Consider the following 21,277-nt stretch of genomic DNA (forward strand, 5'->3'; position numbering starts at 1 on the left):
GGAAGCTACTCCATACCCCAGTCTGCTCCCGACTGAGACCTCCTCCCGGCCCATCTTCTTCAGCCAGTCCCCTTCCGGTTGCCAAGAGCTGCCTCCTAGCTCCCTGCCCCCAGGAGAAGAGGGTTGTGCCAAGTCCTGGCTCCCTCCTGCTCCCAGCTACCTGTTCTGTTTGTGCCTATCCAACTGCTTTGTTCCTAGGTCATAAACTTTGACAAACTTCATGTGCTGACTCTTCAGAAATACTGCTTTAATTATTCTGAAGGGACAGATACACCTTTGGTCTATAGTGGCATAAAGAGACCAATCTTTGATCTGAGCTATAATCAGTAATGCTCAGAATCCAGTGTGCCCTGTGACTAGGGATATCTAAACTAGATACAAACTACAGTTTTTCTTCAGTTAAGATTTTGAAAAGGATCTCAAATTCTACTTTTGTTTTTAGTTCTTGTAATAGTCACCATAAAACCAAATGCCAGCATAGTACATAAGAGCAAAGATTTGGGATCTTGGCTTTGCCACTGACTTCCTGGGTGACCCTGCGCCAATCCCTTCACTCCATGTGGCACCAGCTTCCTCAGCAGCAGACAGGAACACCACGCCTGACAGCACCGGTGTATTAACTGGGACAAGGTATGGAAGTCCCTGGCCAGGGTCTGACAGGAGTGCTCGCTATGTGGTAGCTGTTATTCTTTCAATTCTAGCTTCTTCTGTAGACCAATAATTACAGGGAACAAACAGATTTGGATAGCACTATAATATTCCTCCGAAAATCAAAAGGGGACTCAAAGTGTCTCACTAGGTAGATAGAGGCTATCTGGTAAAAATCCAAGTCTTCCTTAAAGAAAACACTTGTAACCTATTTTCTATGGCAATACAGATCTTGCTTATGCTAAAGATACTATTTTTACATTAAAAAAAAAAAAATCAAGGAGTGCCTGGGTGGCTCAGTGGGTTAAAGCTTCTGCCTTTGGCTCAGGTCATGATCCTAGGGTCCTAGGATTGAGCCCCACATCGGGCTCTCTGCTCGGCAGCGAGCCTGCCTCCCCCTCTCTCTGTGCCTGACTCTCTGCCTACTTGTGATTTCTGTCTGTCAAATAAATAAAATCTTAAAAAAAAAAAAATCAAGGACAGTGAAGGAGACCATCAACAAAAGCAACCTACTAAATGGGAGGAGATATTTGCAAATGGCATATCCAATAAAGAGCTAGTACCCAAAATATAAAAAGAGCTGATACAACACCACCCAAAAAATATAATCCAATTAAAAATGGGGAGAAGACAGGAATGGACATTTCTCCAAAGAAGACCTACAGATGGCCAACAGACACATGGAAAGGTGCCTGACCTCACTCATCACCACCTCACATCTCAGAATGGCTAAAATAAAAAGCACAACAAGTGGGGGCGAAGACGTGGAGAAAAAGGAACCCTCTTACACTGCTGGTGGGAATGCAAACTGGTGCAGCCACTGTGGAAAAGTGTGGAGTTTCCTCAAGTTAAAAATAGAGCTACCCTATGATCCAGCAATCGCACTACTGGAACAAAACAACTGAACACTAATTCAAAACAACTTATAAACAGCAGCATTCTCTCCAACAGCCCAAGTATGGCAGCAGCTCAAGTGTCCGTGGACAGATGAACGGATAAGGAAGATGCGGCATAAATATACACACGACACAGTATTATTCTACCCTAAGAATGAAATCTTCCTTTGCAATAGCGTGGATGGAGCTTGAGAGTATAATGCTAAGTGAAATAAGAGAAAGACAAATACTGTATGACTTCACTCACATGTGGAGTTTAAACAAAACAAACGAGCAAAGGAAAAAAAGAAAAAAGAGGCAAACCCAGAACCAGTCTCTTAACTAGAGAGAACCAACCTCCGGTTACCAGAGAAGAGGTGGGTGGGGGATGGGGGAAACCGGCAAGGGGCATTAAGGAGGGCACTTGGGAGGGATACTGGGCGATGTGTGGAAGTGCTGAATCAGTCATATTGTACACCTGAAACTAATTATTACACTATGTTAACTATACTGGAATTTAAAAAATTCAAAAACTCAGCAAGGATCTTATAAAGCTAATGCATGCAAAAGAAAAAACTTCTTGGCCACATGTCATGTAGTGTTGGGTAGAAGGGAGCCCAAGGCTGGGGCGGGGGGCGCTGAAGAGCACCCGACCCTCCCTGCTCCCGCTGCCCTTCAACAGCCCAAAGAAAACAGAGCTGCAAATACTGACCTTGGAAAGCCAAGCTCATCTCTGGGTGTGCTGTCTACAGCCAAAGCACCTACCATCTCTCTCAAACAACAGCAAGAAGAAAGGAGAGCATATTTAAGAATGAACTTAAAACAGCTTTGGAAGGAAAGCTGAGATACATAAGAAAATATGAGGAAATGGAAAACAGTGGCACCCTCCTAGATATGAAACTTAAAAGCAAAGATGCCGATGTTGCCCAAGTCTGTCTACAAATTAAACCTAATTCCAGGAAAAAAAAATCCTAAGTGTTCTTCTTAATGCTGGGACTCATGTAGAGTTTAGACTCTACAGGAGTCTAAACTCCATCTAGAAGAACACATATATAAGGGATTGCCAGATTTTTGAAAAAGAAGAATGAAGAGGAATGTGCTATACCAGATACTAAATTGTATTATAAAGCTTTAATTAAAAAATACAGGAATGCACAAATCAAGTGAACAGAATAAAAAATTCCCAGAAACAGACTGAAGATATAGGTATAAATTTAACATATAACAGAGGTAACACTGCAAATCCTTGGGAAAGGAATGAATTATTGAGAAAACAGAGAAGTAGGGAGACGGACATCAAACTAAATTCCAAATGTATTAAATATTTAACTATAAAATATTTATATTTCATATTTAGCACACTGTTGTCCGTTTGATAGCACACTGTTGTCCATTTTCCTTAAATCTTGTCAGCCATGAATTATGGAAAATGAAATACCCAAGTGAAAAGTAGTCATTAATGAGGCGGCTCTGGGCTGCTTGAGGCACTAATACATACCAGAGCTTGGGCACTGACAGAAGGCACCCGGGCCAGCCAGCACACTTTTTTTTTTTTTTTTAAAGATTTTATTTTATTTATTTGACAGAGAGAGAGAGAGAGGAGGAAGCAGGCTCCCTGCGAAGCAGAGAGCCCGACGTGGGGCTCGATCTCAGGACCCCGAGATCATGACCTGAGCCGAAGGCAGCGGCTTAATCCACTGAGCCACCCAGGCGCCCCCCAGCCAGCACACTCTTAAGACAGTTCTGAATGCGGGGTGCCTGGGTGCTCAGTCGGTTAAGCGTCTGCCTTTGGCTCAGGTCATGATCCAGGGTCCTGGGATTAAGCCCCACATCGGGCTCCCTGCTCAGCGGACAGCCTGCTTCTCCCTCTCCCTCTGTCTGCTGCTCTGTCTACTTGTGCTGTCAAATAAATAAATAAAATCTAAAAAATATAGAAAGTTCTAAATGCTTCTCTCTTTATTTCTGCCCCCAGACTTAAGGTCCCTCTAGTCTATCCATGTCTCTCTCCCTCTCAGGCCAGCAAATTGTCAACTGGGGAGTAAACTGAGAAAAAGAGTAAGAGCAGAAGTAGACTGTGCCATCTGACAGTGCTCCTGAATTTGCTAGGCTACCCAAGAAGTTCTTCCTGACTTGAACGTGGTAGGAGTGGGAATGGTATCCAACGGGGCATACGTGCATGTCTGCGTGGTAAGGGAGGACTACTGTCAGAGACTTTTTTTTTTTTTTTAAACCGAAGGTCTAACTGAATGCTTTCCTTTCATAGTCAGGTGTAGGACAGGACACAAAGAATTAGAAGGCGAGAACAGAGTGTACAGGATGGCAGCCAGTGAAGGGGGTAGATAAGTTAGTTCACAGGTGGAAATCTGGAAACATACACTCGACTCTTTCATTCATTTACTCCACCTGCATTTCCCAAGGAGGATTACTGTGTACTGCTACTTTCACAGGTGCTTGGATACAATGCTGAGTTAGATCAAGTCCCTGCCTTGGTGCTTCTTAAAATTTAGTTGGACAGCAAAAGTAAACAAATTATTGAAGAATTATTGATCTGAACTACCTTCAGGCTATGACAAATAGTAGCTCTCACCAAAAGTTCTAGAACAGGCACCCCTTTGCCCTCTACAAAGCCTATTCTTTCTTTTCCCTCACCCGTATCTTGACTTAAAAGGTGTCAAGCTGGGGCGCCTGGGTGGCTCAGTGGGTTAAAGCCTCTGCCTTCGGCTCAGGTCATGATCCCAGGGTCCTGGGATCGAGCCCCGCATCGGGCTCTCTGCTCAGCAGGGAGCCTGCTTCCTCCTTGCTCTCTCTGCCTGCCTCTCTGCCTACTTGAGATCTCTGTCAAATACATAAATAAAATCTAAAAAAAAAAAAGGTGTCAAGCTTCCATAGAACATCAGAACCTGATTTTTTCCCTTTCCAAATAGATCACATTCATTTCTTCATTCATTCACACACAGACTTCCTACATAGCCAAGTGTTCTTTCATTACCAAATAATGGGAAAGATCAAGACTTTCATTTCACGTTAACCCACTGGAGCCCAGAAATAACAATGTATCTGCAGTTGCTGATCTGAGAATAGAATCTGGTTATCTTAGGCAATCCATGTCCCTTCTCCTTGGGAAAAGCCCTACCTAACAAAGATACACGGTTATCTCACTGAATACTACTTTCCATTAAAACTGGGCTTCATATTCTTCACCAAAGGAAAAAAAAGCAAACAATAAACAATAGCCGATTTAACTGTAAAGTTTCACCATCTTATTTCCTAGCTTTGTATGGGCACAGATTTAGCCAATTCAATAGCTTCATAAATTCTACAGGATAATTGGAGGTTTAAAAAAATTGCAGATATGCTACGTATGAGCTGTACAGTGAGAAGAAAAGGTTTAGTATAGAATAAGAAGAAACAAATCATCTCATGGGGTCAAAAATTACTCCCTAAAAGTGATTACAGGTCACAAGAGATCCTTCCTCCACATTTGGGGTTCTTAACCCCAAACCTGGTCAAACAAAAGGTCCAGGTGAAGACTACAGGTCATGCTTTGAGGGGAAAAAAAGGACTCTCCTTTCCCAAAAATGATCCCTTTATAAATAATTGCCAGATGCATCACTATTACCAACTTAATTAGAACCTAGGAAGGTTTTGAAGATTTTTGATAATTGTGATAAGGAATCTTTATCAAAGAGATACTTCTATATGCTAGCAGTATGGGAACAGGTCACTTGAGGAACAAGGCATAAATAGCAATTCATGGTGGCTACATTTTGAAGTTATAAGATCATTTCTCCATTAAAAGTATGAAATACATAGTCTATTCATTAATATGTCCTTTCTAGAGACCAATTTTAAAAATGGACACAATACATATCATGGCTAGTACCTGCTAGCTTTCTCACCCTTTGACTATTAATGCTTACGACAAAAAGTCAGGCAGTGCCCCCAGTGCTCCAGCGGACACTGGAAATCAGTTGAATAAGCAGCATAGGTCTTTTCTCCAAGTTTTTCCAAGGGCAGATGCCATCTATCCAAGAGGTATAGTCCAAGAAAGACAGATTCTAGAGGTACAAATCTGGGTGTTCTTCCACACCATCAATGTAGGCCAGATCTGCACACTGATAACTACATCCCTTCTTTGTAACAACCAGGCCGTGCCCTTAGCCCCATGTGGCAACAAAGCAATGCGGATTCGTTACAACATCCTAGAGTGAAATCTGAATGTGGTCGAGAAAGTTCAGAAACAGCAGGAGTGGCGCAATGCCTACCACAGCTTGGGCCCGAAGCAAATGTTACACCCCTACCCTCTTCCGATAGGACGAGCTTGGCCATTTGGAAAGTGGAAATAATGATAGGGACCTGCAATTAATTAGAATATCCTGCCAGAAGAGACCTGATTGCAGGGGTTTCTCATACCAGACCAGAGGCCACTGAAATACTGTTAGACCAAATGAAAATAATAGCTTAGATCAGGCTGCTGAGTCCTCCCCACAGAGCGCACACAAAAATCTTTTGTCATGGGGTCAGAAGACTCTAGCAGAGGTAATCTCTCTAGACCAGCTAGCTACCTAATTCCAGCAAGGCCTGCATATGTACCATTCCAGAAAAACGAGTGTCTATTATTAAAGAAGATCCCAGAGCCTTCTTTTGAAAAAAGTCCAACCTAGCACCTGACTCCTGACCCACTGACTACGGGTTATATGCAGTCAGTGTCCATTTGCTGAAGTGCTACTGAAAGGCATTGAGACCAGAGGAATTCCCAGAAAACAGATGAATTATCATCAACAAAGCCATATACAACAACAAGATTCAAAATTTTCCTATATTCTAACAAGAGTTAATTAGTAATTACAATGGGAACACAACAGTGATGTAAAAATTGGGGTGCATGGGTGGCTCAGTGAGTTAAAGCCTCTGCCTTTGGCTCAGGTCATGATCCCAGAGTTCTGGGACAGAGCTCCACATCAGGCTCTCTGCTCAGCAGGGAGCCTGCTTCCTCCCCTCTCTCTCTGCCTGCCTCTCTGCCTACTTGTGATCTCTCTCTGTCAAATAAAGAAATAAAATTTTAAAAACTTATATATATATATATGTATGTGTATATGTGTGTGTGTGTGTATGTATAAATGTTGGAATACCTCTTAAAGAAATATGCAAGATGTACAGGGAAACACTGTAAAACTTCAGAGAGAAAATGGATCTGAATAAATGAAGTCACATACCAAATCCTGGATGGAAAGAGCTAATACGTGAACATGAACTTTTATTTATTTATTTTTTTTTAAAGATTTTATTTGTTTCACAGACAGAGATCACAAGCAGGCCAAGAGGCAGGCAAAGAGAGAGGAGGAAGCAGGCTTCCTGCTGAGCAGAGAGCCCAATGTGGGGCTCGATCCCAGGACCCTGAGATCATGACCTGAGCCGAAGGCAGAGGCTTTAACCCACTCAGCCACCCAGCACCCTGTGAACATGAACTTTTAAAAGGTTTATTTATACTAAAATTATTAGATTTTGATTTTGAAAGTCCCAAAAGGATTTGGATGTTGGGGAGATGGACTGACCATACAATTCATAGGGAAAAATAAACTAGTGAAAATAGCTAACAACATGGTAAAATAAAAAAAAGAAAGAAAGAAAAGGAGAAGGGAGTAGGGGTTTGCTTCACCAGATCTCCAAGTGCATGGTAAACCTCAATGACTGAAACCATATTCACTGGCAGAGGAAGAGCAGGGCAGATATCAGTGGAACGGAAGAACCAGTCTAGAAACGGACTCAGCCACAAACAAGAATTTGGTATACAATAGAGGCAGCAAGTTCAGACAGTGAGAGAAAATTGATTCTGTTAAAGGAAATGATAAACTGGACAATAATATGATACTCAAAGGGGCAATCTCTTTCATATATATCCTTCATATATAAAATCTTTTCAAAGGGGGAAAAAAATGCCCGAAGTAGAAAATTGGGCAAAGGTTATTAACAGGCAGCATAAACACAAGAAGGTAAGAAAATGATTTGACTATGCTAGTGATGTAAGAAATGAAATTGAAACAAGTTGTCTGTTTTTACCTTTTATGTATCAACTTCATAAAGGTCTTAAATTATAATATCACCTTGTGAAGGGATAAGGAAAATACAGCTGATAATCTGCCCAGTGGGCAATCTAGCAGTCACATCGAAAACCGTAACAATGTATATATCATTATTTCCACAACTATAAATTTACCTTAAGGATGTAATTATGGTGGACAGAGGTTTATCTACGACGTAGTTTAAGGAAGTACTGTGCGTATTAGCCAAATACAGGAAAGAACCTAAAACGGGACTGGTTATATGAGTTACCGCCCATCTGTAGGAGGAACACGGGCATTCACTAAAAATAATGTTAGAGAAGGAGACTTGAGGACACTGGAAAATATTCATGATGTAGCTTGAAAAGAAGATAGAAATTATTTACTGTGGGATCCCATGTTGATTTAAAAAAAAAGGCATGCACAAAACCTAGACAGGTACAGAACTTAGTAGGAGTATTAGCAGCTGTTACTACTGCAAGACCTAGGACAGGCGATTTTTATATTTTTTTTGCTTTTTGGAACTTCTGAATTTTCTACCCTAAACTAAATATATATTTTTAATGATTTTACTTATTCGTGAGAGAGAGAGGCAGAGGCCGAGGGTGAAGTAGGCTCCCCATAGGGAGCCCAATGGGGGCTCGATCCCAGGACTCCAGGATCATGACCTGAGCCGAAGGTAGATGCTAAACCATCTGAGCCACCCAGGCGCCCCCTAAACTATATTTTTAAGTCATTTTCCAAAAACAACTGTGGAGATACACTTCAAAGTTCCACTGCTGTCTTCTGGCAGCTAGAATTACGGATGATTTAAATTGTTCTTACAAAGACTTTCTATAGTTCTCAAAATTTTCTGTAAGATTTTTTTTTTTTTGTAAAGATTACATTTATTTGAGAGAAAGCAAATGCGAGAAAGATCACAGAGGGAGAGAGAGAAGCAGACTTGCCCCTGAGTGGAGAGCCTGAGGTGGGACTGGGTCCCAGGACCCCAGGATCATGACCTGAGCTGAAGGCAGATGCTTAACTAATGAGCCTCCCGGGTGTCCCTGTAAGATTAGTTTTAAAAAGAAAAACCATGGGGCGCCTGGGTGGCTCAGTGGGTTAAAGCCTCTGCCTTCAGCTCAGGTCATGATCGCAGGGTCCTGGGATCGAGCCCCGCATCAGGCTCTCTGCTCAACAGGGAGCCTGCTTCTCCTCTCTCTGCCTGCCTCTCTGCCTACTTGTGATCTCTTTCTCAGTTAAATAAATTTAAAAAAAAATCTTTAAAAAGAAAAACCATACACTCAAAGTGTTTCCTGAGGAGGCTGGATCCACAAGGCCTAGTCACAGTTCAGGTAAGCGCAGGCGGAGTGAGAGCCGCTCCCATCTAAACTGAACCCTCCACCCCGGGAGTGTGGACTTCATCAGACTGTATTCCCAGCACCTAGGACCCAGCATCTTCAGCCCTCCAGAATGCCTCATCTAGAGAATGGAAAATACAAGCCTTCTAGAATGGTGGAGGTGGGGTATTTTCCTACCAACACCAAGGATAGTAAAGTGGTAATGTTGAGTATATTGTCCTCAGAGTGGAGTCCTGATGAAGACCAATTACTCAATCTCTAAAGTGCCACAGAAAAGGATTCTGGTTAAAAATCTAACCCAAGCATAATCAACTCTGCAGTATCAAAGAGGAAAACAAATTTCCATTGTTGAAAGCTCTTTTCCTAAAGGTTTTTCTTTCTTTTTAAGAGTCATGTCAATCTTTTTATGTGATGTTTTAAGGTAAAAAATGGCTAAAGTGCACAAGCACTTGGCAAAGCAGGACTCCCTTATATGCACCAACTACTAAAACCAGGAGACGACCAGAGCGGCTGCTCAGCCGACTTCAAAACCGAAGATTCTTAAGCACCTACACTCATACGGGGAGAAAGGCGGAGCAACTTTAAGTTCCTCTCCTGGACTGCAGCAACCAATGTTTGGTTAAATTAAGAAATTTGAGTCTTTACTTCCTTCTTTTCTGTTCACATGCTCTGGACTAGAGAAAGAATGATCAAGACCTCAAAAGACCAAATTCCAAAAAAGAAAGGACAGTAAGGAAACTAGGTAACTCTCCAGCAAGCAAAAGTGGACTGGTCACACAGAAGCTGGGTGAATTAGAAGCAGCTTGCTCAGTGGGGGCTCCGAATCTAGTTTCCTAGATTCTCTGCCTCCACAGCCTCTCACATACACCTCAATCTGAGCACATAGTGTGTTCACTGAGATGGTCTCTCCGTCTTTCCCATTAGACAGACTACATTTCTCACGGATGCGGACCATGCTGATCTAATACCCCCAGTGTGAACTCATTTAATACCGAGTACTGAGCACAAGTTCTGGAGACACTGTAGGCAAAAAAGAAACACGCCGGAATGGCTAAAAAGTCAAACTGACATTGTGTGGCATTCTTGCATAGGTAAAAAGCATAAAGGAGTGGTAAGTGCAAGAGCCCTTACCCAAAGGGGTAAAATTTTCATAACAAAATGACTGTCTAATGGAATAATAAAAAAGTAAATGCCTAAGTAAGGCGGGGGAGGAGAACTAGAAGACTTTTCAGCAGAAAGAGTCCCAGTTTACCCAGTTCACCCCCAAGGCAGAAAGCTGAGAATCCAAAGATGAGAAAGAGAGGCCACATCTGTCTACCTTTCCACCTTAAAAGATACTTTTGAGTTCCCAATTCATGAGCCGGAAGTCCCTAAAGTATAAAGGAAGCTCTGACTTCAAACACAGTCCCAATCACAGAATAATTAAAAGGGAAGAAGAGGGATGGGAACACGTGTGCAGTGGGGAACACGTGTGCAGTGAGGCACACACAGAATTCCTTAGCGGAGTCACGCTATGGGTTCACCCTGTTCCAACATTCTCCTCCCCAGTAAGTCGGGTCTGCCCTTTTCCAGCGGAACGGGTCATTCAGATCCTGACTTTCAGAGGCAGGCTCCCTCTTCAAAAAAGGTTTGCATGAAATAACCATATGTATTTGCAGAACCATCACTACCCATCATCATCTCGCTCACGCAGAGCACCGAGAAAGCCACTCAGTCTGAACGGGTAGTCTGTATTTCAAATTGATGGGCGCTCGGAGACCAGAATGAAGCTTGTTCAATGGTTCTCAGCCCTGGCAGCACATGAGAATCACCTGGAGAGCTTTAAAAAAAAAAAAACTAGAGCAGAGTCTCAACCCAAACCAATTAAAGCAGAATTGCTAGGGGTGAGGTCTGAGCATTGGTTTCTTTCTTTCCTTTTTTAAAGCCCCGCAAGGAATGATTATTAATTCTCCCCCCCACCCCAGCATAGTAAAAGTGGTTATTTCTTTTTTTAAGTCTTTATTAGAGATAAAAGATTTGCTTTAAAATACTCCATGGAGAGGGGTAGTTTTGATTATCTAAGATTGACAAAATGCTAATGATGGCTGAAGCTGGGTAATGGATACACAGAACTCGATTACATTATTTGTTCTCATATATCTGAAGATTTCTAGAAGTTCTTTTATAAAATTGGCAGAAATAAAATCTGTTCCTTCTCCCCAAGTGTATAAATGTAATTTAATACAAAAATATTTTTAAGAAAACATTAAAATAAAAACTTCGCAAGTGACTCTAAGTATAACCAGAGTCAAGATCCACCAGGCTACATCGCTGAAGGAGGGGAAAACCAAATTTAAAAAATAAAGATTCAAACAAACAGCAAGAGGCAATCCAGGTGAGAGAGATCAACTCAGGCTCAGCCAGATGGATCCCAGGGAGGGTGGCAGGCCTCCACTAGTGAATCACCATCTCCAATTTGTGCTATGCATATATTTGCCTGAATTTTGAGAATCTTTATTCACAAGTAAACTGTAAATACACACACATATGTATGTATATTTATATATATCTGGGTGTGTACACAATTTAAGACAGAACTACCAATTATATTCAGCAGCATGTCATTTTTTTAAAAACACTATTTGTGGAAACACGGCTCATGACCTAAGATGCTTTGGCCTGTGAAACAGTCACCCAGGAAGGCGCTCCTTAGGAGAAGCAGGTGGCAGGAGTGAGGGGTGCGGGTGTGGTTTCTGGAACCTGCAAGCCCTTCGTCTACCTAAGTGATTTAGGGGCAGCGCTGCTCAAATGACCGACCGGAGGAAACTCTTAACATCAGGTGTTGCTTGTGGGAAGAGCCAAGAAAAAACAGCCAAGTCTCCAAGATCAGAGGACATATCAAAAAGACCCCCATCCCACCCCCAAATCCCCAACTCACCTATTCTTCTCCATTTCATTGTGAGTTGATCTGAAAGAAGGAACAGTAAGAAAAGAGTGAGATTCTTCTGGTCGTAAAGGACTGCTTCAACACCAATACAATTATTTTAACTTCTTTCTCTCCAGAGTTGGTAGGAGAGAAAACAAAGGGAAGGAAAACTCAGTGGGCTCTGCTACACAAATCAGTTCCTTTGAGGAGTTAGATAAATGTAAATGTGTGAAATAGAGTTCAAGGACAAGTGGCCAACTTAAAGAGGCATGCAATCCCTGGTGGATATGTAATCCATTTTAAGAGAGGAAATAAAAGGGGTCTATTTATACAAAGAGAAAAACAGCTGCGCCATGTGATGCGAATTCGGGTTCTAGAACAGTGAAGAAGCTTTCTTCAGGCTGAGGGCAGAAGAGTGGTGCTGTCACCCCCCCTTGAATCCTGCAGTTTTTCTAGGTGAGTAGATACGCCAAATTTTTATGCTAAGTTGCTTAACAATAGGATACAATTTTAAGTGGATAAAAATAATCCCTCATCCCTCAATCTTTCTACTCCCTGACGTAATTATCTGATCATGTCCACCCTCCTGAAAAATGCTACTGGTGAACAGCTCCCGGAGGATTTCGGGAAGGGCCTTCTAAAACTGAGCTCCACAAAGACGATACGGATTGGTTTAAAGCCATAGTGAGGGTGAAATGTGAAGTCTAGCTTTGCCACTGACTGGTACTGTAGAAGAAACAAAATTCTTTACCATCTTGTCCTTGATTAACCCCTCTGTAAAATGGGAGTAAAAATTAGTGTCAATTATCTACTCAACACATGTAGATCAATGAGGTAGCAACTGTAAAAGTGATTAGAGAGCCTTGGACGAAAGCTGTGGTGGATGTGAAATCCTGTTATTAAAGTGTTTATAGCTGACCCTGAATATAAGGCCTGGCTACGCATTTATAGACAGGTTTCCACAGAAGTCACAGGAAGCCAGTCAATATGGCCACTACAGTGTCCTCCTCACACAACTCCTCCCTAATAATAAACTTGAGGAAACTCCCAGTGTTACAAAGGAGCTGAATCTTGACTTTTCTTCATGGAAATTCTCTGGAATCTAACCAGTTCAGGAGACAGTGCCCTGGCTCAGGCCAGAACCTTCTGGGCCTACAGAGAAATTCTCACGGTAATCACAGAGAAACAGGACCTCTGTGAATGCTCCGCCACTCATTTATACCAGGGCAGGCAACTGCACCCAATGTGAATCTCATTCACACCAGAGAAGGCTGGTGGGCTGTGTGTAGGGGTTTGTAGTCTTGGAATGAGAAATTTCCAATCCAGCAATAAAACTTCTCTTCCACAAGGCTCCTGGGACACCAATTTTTATTAATGAGGAAAACTCAGAAAATAATGATAGTATTTTAAGTTTTAGAGTATTTGTTTTCTAGGTAAAGGACCTCAAAATTGGTTATTGTAAAAGCTTTACATTGATTCTCTTGGTTTTCCCTCAGCCTTCTTCAGTTACATTTTTCTGAAGATTTACTTCCTGCAATGGCTGGCAGGATATCACAGCTAACAAGTCAGGCCCGCACTACAAACCTTTGGCTTTAAAGCACGTGGCATTTTAGTTTTAACAGGGAATAACAAGTTCAAAGTCTGACAGATTTTTTAAATGCATGAAAGTATACGACAGCAGTTGGTCAGGATTTCCCTGTTTAATTGTAGGCAAGGACCATCCCAGGAAGGTGGTGGAGGAGAGAAGGCTGGGTATTTGAAAGCATATCATCTCTGATTACAGAGAATAGCACGCTGGGCACTCTTAGCAAAAATTTCTGGATTCTTTGAAGTTACATACAAGAAAAATTCTGAATCCCCAAGATAAACTTTTTAACAAATTCCGTAGGAAGGACAACTCCTTCTAGACTTTGAACAGTTTTGGAAACTACAGATCTTATCTGATTACTTAAGAGTCTTGCACACGGGCACCTAGGTGCCTCAGTCGGTGGAGCGTCTGCCTTTGGCTCAGGTCATGATCCTGGAGTCACAAGACAGAGCCCCACATCGGGCTCCCTGCTCAGTGGGGAGTCTGCTGCTCCCTCTGAACCTACCCCCCACCCCATGCTCTAACTCTCTCTCTCAAATAAGTAAATAAAATCTTCAAAGTACTGACCGCAGTGTGATTTTTACAAGGGGACTTACATCGAATGTCACCATTTAAAAATATATTCTTACAAGGGGCACCTGGGTGGCTGAGTCAGTTAACATCTGACTCTTGATCTCAGTTCACGTCTTGGTCTCAGGGTCGTGAGTTCAAGCCCCACACTGAGCTCCACATTGGGCGTGGAGCCTACTTAAAAAAGAATATATGTATATATATATGCTCACAAAAAGATAACTAAGCCAAACTACAGAGTGTATGAGAATGGGAAAAGTTCTTGGGTTCAAAAAGAGTCTCCATGTCAGCTCAGCTATATACCCCTGTTGCACAGAAGAGCTAGGAGGCAGGTCCTGAACTTCCCCTTTCATGAGTGCCAAAGCCTGCTCTACAGTTTAACAAAATAGACCTTTAAAAACAACTCTGGATTTCAGTTCTAAATAATTAGTAACTCATTTCAAAAATCAGTAGGAAAGAAAAAAAGATTCCACTCCCTGTATTCCAGTAGTTCTCTGGATGATTCTGAAGCGATCAATATTCAAATTTCATTTTTGTTTTTTTAAACAAGCAACTAGAGAAACTGTAAAATCTGCATTTTTAGTTCCCAAGAAGTTGGATATGTGGCTAAATCTTATTTATTTTTTTATTGTCCAAGTAAAAGTAGTCCCCTGACTCTACAACCAAAGAGCACAGCATTTCAACCCGAATTAACAAGAATAAACTATTATCTGGTGGTTATGTAAACCAGCAGTAATCTCACCATCGCCCTTACCTCAGTGCAAAATCCTGACCATACATGGCCTTGGAGAGAAGTCTAATTCAAATCAAAGGGGTCAAACTGCATTCTCTGGGGCGATGTCTCACTGCTCAGGTAAGGGTCATTCCTTACCCAATCACATTTAAACAAAACAGCCTCCTCTTGCTTCATGCTTGCTTGGTGCCATCTCCAGGTTTAATTAAGGTCTCTCTCAGAGATCCTTGCACCACTGAGGATATGACACTAATTCTTTAATGGTCAAGAACATGGGAAACTGTGATAGCCTCCAGTCTGTAACCATGGAAAGCAAACCAAACCCATTAACAGAAGACAGCTTTTCCAAAACTCAGTAGTTATAGCTATTTTTTCCATAATAACACTGGATAGTAAAGAGAAAGAGTCTGTTTCTTGGCTTGCAGTTCTCAACTATCATTATTTTTCTTTCCTAATCACCTTTGAGGACCAGCCTGCTTCTCTTTCAATATCCCTTTCTCTTTCTCTCCTCACCACTGAACCTCTTCCAACTTTCCTGTGAAACTTAGGGAACAATGAAGTGCTAAAGATTAAGCCTTGACTAGCAGAGTGGACAATTCCTTCCAAATCATGAATGGACAAGAATAAAAGTAACAAATGTACCCTTTTCAGGAAAAATAAACAAAAAGGCTTCAAAGTTCTTCCAAACAAAATTCAAGAATACTGTAACAAAATGCAACACAGCTAAATCGTTTTATACCACTGCATAATGCAAGGCAATATTAACATTCTTCTTACAGGCCCTTAATACCCACACACAGGATCTATTAGCTACCACCTTCAGGTAACGTGAAAGATGGGAGGGAAAGCAAAAGCCACGAGGTCGTTAATTACCAGGTTCATCCCTCAGGTGCCTTCTTATTCAAGAGCTCAGCACATGTGTGCGGCTCACATCCTGTGGTCTACCAACACTAAGTACAATGGGATGAATCAAGGACAGAAGCAGCAGCAAGAGCAAGTGAGTTTTAGGTTTAAGTGGGACCTCCTGGATTTAGTGGTCTGTATTATGCCATAGAGGCTAACCAAATACAGCTACTTGCAGCCAGGAATAAGGATTCTAAGTCAGTGATGAAAATGTGAATGACTTTATTGGAATGACTTGATTGGAATGAAAGGTGTAAGTAAATAGACCTAACAGATTTCCTAGCTAACTTATATTTTAAGGGCAAAGAAGGGAAAAAGGGGTAAGTAACATTAATAGAGTACATCATAGGTAGCAGAAACTTTACTCAGGGTTTTAATGTGATTTCACTGACCATTAACCACATACTTCCTAGTGAAATTCACAGATTTTAAGAACTAGAAGGCTAACATAAAAGGGTTGTGGCATATATTAATATTTTAATATTAATCCTCCATCACCAAAAAGGCAGGTCTTAACCTCCATCATTCCTCTTTGCCATTATAAACAGATTTAACAGTTTATGAGACAAACCACTGCATTTCATTTACCCGTCAAATATGAAATCTTACCACCTACACTAAACTGGATACTTTAGCATGTTTATAAAATCTACACTATGAAAAGTAAAAGAAATGGATAATGTCCAGCATTTTCAATTATAAAAAAACCTAAAAAAATCTGAAACTTCTGAAGGCAACATATTGTCATTGTTCCTAAACTCACTGGAAGTTTCCATAGATTTTTGTTCCAAAAGGGAAGAAAAGCAAAATAAAGTTTAAAAGTTCATAAAGAAATGTAAAACATTTCCATTGCTCTCTTCTGTCCCCTCAACTCAAACAGAAAGGCTCCTTCCTCCAATGGCTTAAGACCATGTGTGCTTGACTGAATCATGATTGCTACTTAATGTATTTACTGGGTTATAATCACAACAGGCAACTTCAATTCTGCAGTTTGTATCATCTGTAGTATAATATTTACCAAATTACCTGCTACTGCTGTTATTCTTCTTGGATTTGTTCCTCCGTTTTAAGGCATCTCTGTCCTTGTTATTGTATGGTAACATGGAGGCATAACCATGTTCAGCTTCTAGAAAACCGAAGGATCCAGTTAATGAATGAGCCTAGAACATTCAATACTCTCTCCCCTCTACAGTATTTCCTTTTTAAATTTTATTTTTAATTAAGAGAATATTGTGTTAAGAAACAAACGATGCAAGGTGGAATTTTTAGAACAATGATTGTTTTTTTTTTTAAATTGTGTGAATACCCTCAGTTCGGAGCAGGTGTAAGAAGCATTCCAGCTGCTCATTGTTGAGAAAGACACAGCAAGTCGCTGAGCTCATGGAGCTTGGGTTCCCCACTGGCAACGTCCAGCAGGTTGGCGTGCTTTAAGTGGGACCAGCCTCGGGCGAAGGTGCGGGGCAAACACCGGAACCCAGAGGGCGGGGAAGGGGGGCTCGCAGGGGAATCGCTGCTCCTCCATCTAGGAGACTGGGCGCCGGGCCCACTTGGGGGCCGGTCCGGACGAGTCCCGGTAAGGTAAACCAAGAGTCTGGCCGAGAGGACCCCATCTGCTTTGCGGTGGGGGGCAGCGCTCGGGACTCCGGGGGCAGCGGCCCCTTTTCCACCCTCTTTCATTGCCTTTGGGCAGCAGCGGCCTCCCTTCGGACCGCGCGTGGGAGAGCTGGAGGGGTTGGGAGCGCTCGCGGTCGCGGTCTCTGCGCCTCCAACCACCCCCAGAGCGGCTGGGCGCCCCTACCCCGCGGCCGGGCCCCTCAGAGCCCCCGGCCCCGGCTCGGGACGGACCCCTCCCGTCCCCGTGCACCTCTCTCCCGCCGCTCCAGGTAGTCAGCCGCCTCCAGCAGCATCTGGATGTTCATCCGAACCGCCGCCGCCATTCTGCACCGGGGGCCGGAGCCGCGGGACCAACCCCCACTGCCCACGGGCTCGCCGCCGCCGCCGGACACCCGTGCCCTGCTGTGGACTCCGCAGAGCAGGGTTGAGAGAGCCTCTCTGGCGACCACGCTCGCCGGAAGCGGGAGGGGGGTCCGGTGAGCTGGGCACCGCCGACACCGTGACAGAACCCGAAGAAGAGCAGCAGCCGCCACCGCCGCGGAGTGTTTATCTCCGACTCACCATCCCCCCGCCCCCAGGCCCTTCTCTTGACAGGCCCGCTTCGGCTGCGTTCCTCATTGGGCACCCTAAAGAACGCCCCGCCCCTGGCCTTGTCCGATTGGGGAAAAGCATTAAGGCCCTGCCCCCTAGAGTCCGCTCCTCTCTCTGGTTGGTCACGCTTGACAAGGCCCGGGCTCCACCCCCCCTTTCCAATTGGTGACAGGATTCGCAACTCCGCCTCGTGCTCCTTCCCTGTTTTCCATTGGTTCTATACCGACAACCCCCTTTTGCTTTGTTAGTATTGGCCCAGAGCTACAGAAAGCGAGCTACTTTGCCGATCTCCCATTGGTGGAGCCGGCTGAAACCTCCCAGCTACGATGACGTCACCCTCCTCCGGGCCCAGCAAGCCCTGAGTGGCTGGTGATCAGCGGCACCGCCACTCCTCCCCTGATCTGGCATAGGCTGGGAGGGCTGACCTGGACGCCGGCGCTGATTCACCGGCTGCAGCGGAGGTCCGTTCCGTCCGGCCCATCCCGGCCCCGCCTCGGACCTGTTGCCCGGACCTGTCCCCGGGGAAAAGTTCCGAGAGCCTGCCGGTTATCCTTCGAGTGGAAGGCTGGCACCGCGCGTCGCCTGGGCTCTTAGTCCCGCTCGGATTCCTGGCCGGAGCCCTTGGTCTGGCGGCCACAGTCCCAGAGGTTCCAGGCTTCCCAGCTCCCGGGCGGCAGTGGGCCCCGCCGCGAATCCCACTGAAGCGAGAGCTGCGCCGGCAACCTGGTGGGCCTGGGGCTTCCACCGGCGCCACGTGGCTGTGGGGCTTGAAGGAAAAAGCTTGCCTTGCGGTGAATGCTCGCCGCCCGGCGTTTTTTCTCCTTAGAAAGTGGCGGAATCGGGCAGCAGTTTACAGCCCTGCGCGTCTCTGTTGGCACTCCCCACCCCTACCCCAAGTGCAGGCATAATCACTTCCTCAAAAACTTACTGCACCTACAGAATGCCCGGCGTTGGATCCCGAGATTTTTTTTTTTTTTTTTTTTTTAAGATTTATTTATTTGACAGAGATTACAAGTAGGCAGAGAGGCAGGCAGAGAGAGAGAGAGAAGGAAGCAGGCTCCCAGCTAAGCAGAGAGCCCGATGCGGGGCTCGATCCCAGGATCCTGGGATCATGACCTGAGCTGAAGGCAGAGACTTTAACCCGCTGAGCCATCCAGGCGCCCCTGGATCCCGAGATCTTTGACCCAAATCTCGTTCAGAGTCTTTCCTTCCCTTTTAATTCTAGATGAAAACATTAAAAAAAAAAATACTTCCTCTATTAGAGTCTGTAAATGGTGTGTAGGGGGTGGTACCAGTAGAAATACACAGAACTAAAAATTTAAGGATTATTCCCGAAGCCCATCAAGATTTGTAACCCAAGTTACATTGTTAAGATACTGACATCTCCATTTTTAAAAGGAGGAATAAATGTCTTGGTAAGCTTGAACGTATTTCATAAACTAAAAAAAAAGGGCTTACTGTTGGCAATACATGAAAATAATAGTTTGCTGTGTGTCACCTGCATTATCACTAATCCTTAATATGACCCCATTAGATAGGTTAATAATTACATTTTGAACACGAGGAAACTGAGACCCAGAGAAGCTAAATGACTTTCCTTGTCATCCATTTAGCTAGAGATGGAGACTGAACCTAGACTAGATCTGTTTCGCCTAGAGCCCATGCTACCAACGCCTTAAACAAGAGTTAAGAAAGAGATTTCCTGACTGAGTCACAAACACTGACACACAAACACTGGGAGGAGAGGAAGAAAAACATGTAATCATGGGAATTTTTTTTTAAACGTGTCCTTTTTCGTGGTTGACAAATTCATTAAAATTAAAGTCAACAGAATGAACAAGTAGAATAAATGTAGTAAACCATGCCTGACCTATAGGAAACATTTTCTGCCTTTAATGGTTAATTGAATCTAAAAGCTTATTTTTTATGACTGCTAATACACTGAAGATAAATGAATTAAAGAAAGCACAAAGAGAAATGAGAATGGGGATATAACATTTTTAACAAGTTTTTTCCTTTTTTTAAGATTTCATTTATTTGAGAGAATGTGAGAGAGAATACTTGAGTGGTGGGAAGAGGGTGGGGAGAGGGACAGGGAGAAGCAGACTCCCTGCTGAGCAAGGAGCCAGATGTGGGACTTGATCCCAGGACCCTAAGTCATGACCTAAGCCAAATGCAGATGCTTAACCAACTGAGCCACCCAGGTGCCCCATTTAATGAACATTTTAAAATTGCAAGTTATTTGTAATACAAATTCGAAAGTCATAATGAAATGAGTACAATTCTACTAAAGTATTAAAACTGACAATAGTAAAGACACTTCATTATCTTAAATTTGGATTTTATATACTTTTATATTTTCTGTGATTTTATGATGAACATTCAGCATATTTCTTTTTTTTTTTTTTTTTTTTAAAGATTTTATTTATTTGACACACAGAGAGAGATCACAAGTAGGCAGAGAGGCAGGCAGAGAGAGAGCGAGCGGAGGAAGCAGGCTTCCCGCCGAGCAGAGAGCCCGATGCGGGGCTCGATCCCAGGACCCTGAGATCATGACCTGAGCCGAAGGCAGCGGCTTAACCCACTGAGCCACCCAGGCGCCCCTCAGCATATTTCTTTATTCTTTCTCTCTTATCCTCAACTTTTTTTTAGCCCAATCTTATTTCAGTACCATGATCCTTCTGAGTAAATGTGATTGAAAACCACTACATAAAAAGGGAAGAAAAGGTTGTCCGAAACAGAAAATTAATACTTTAAATATTAATGGGTTTATCTTTTTTTTTCTTTTGAAGGTTTTATTCTTAAGTAATATCTGCACCCAACATAGGACTTGAATTTACAACCTTGAGATCAAGAGTTGCATGCTTTTCCAACTGAGCCAGCCAGGTGCCCACTAACAGGTTTATCTTAAACCATGGACAAAATACTAAGTTATGTAACAATTACAGAATTAGATGTAAGAATGGACTTTTTTCATCCCGTGGTGGTGGTGGTGGTGGAAGAAATTATCAATTAGCCAGTAATACCACCTAGGAATTAGTATCGTGAATTTTCAAGGGTATTTGGTGCCATCTACTGGAGAGCAAGTAGTACAAACAAAATCTTTGTTTTGTTTTTCTAGAAATTATTTTATACAAATGTACATAATGTCTACTTAAGATAATCTAAAAGTACAGGTTTTGAAGAAAGAAGTAAAAATCCTAAAACAAAGTCTAAGTGGTGACCCTGGCACCTAGTCCCTCAAATGCATTATAAAAGCACTGATCACTAGACACAAACCCAAAAATAAAAATGGGAATTCCAGAATGTTTGAACCTAAACTTTGTGACCAGGACTTTAAATAAAAAGTTATGCACGAATATGGGCTGTCCAACACTAGTTCACATTTTCAAGCAGGCATCAAGATAAACTAACAGACTTGGGAAAGAGAAGAAAATGCTGAAAATGG

At 43.0% G+C, this 21,277-nt stretch overlaps 1 protein-coding gene across 1 annotated transcript in view; it reads right to left on the reverse strand.

Moving 5' to 3' along the window:
* Positions 1–17,806, reverse strand: part of MXD1 (MAX dimerization protein 1) — a 28,008-nt gene extending 10,202 nt beyond the window's left edge. The window contains exons 1-3 of the mRNA XM_045979070.1: positions 17,489–17,806; positions 16,651–16,750; positions 11,843–11,872 (exon numbers count right to left, since the gene is read on the reverse strand). Of these exons, the coding sequence (XP_045835026.1) occupies positions 11,843–11,872; positions 16,651–16,750; positions 17,489–17,561 (203 nt within the window). The 5' untranslated portion in view covers positions 17,562–17,806. The remainder of the gene's footprint in view (positions 1–11,842; positions 11,873–16,650; positions 16,751–17,488) is intronic.
* Positions 17,807–21,277: the final 3,471 nt, after the last annotated feature.

This window comes from Meles meles, chromosome 15, assembly GCF_922984935.1.
Source record: "Meles meles chromosome 15, mMelMel3.1 paternal haplotype, whole genome shotgun sequence".
In the NCBI taxonomy this organism is placed as follows: domain Eukaryota; kingdom Metazoa; phylum Chordata; class Mammalia; order Carnivora; family Mustelidae; genus Meles; species Meles meles.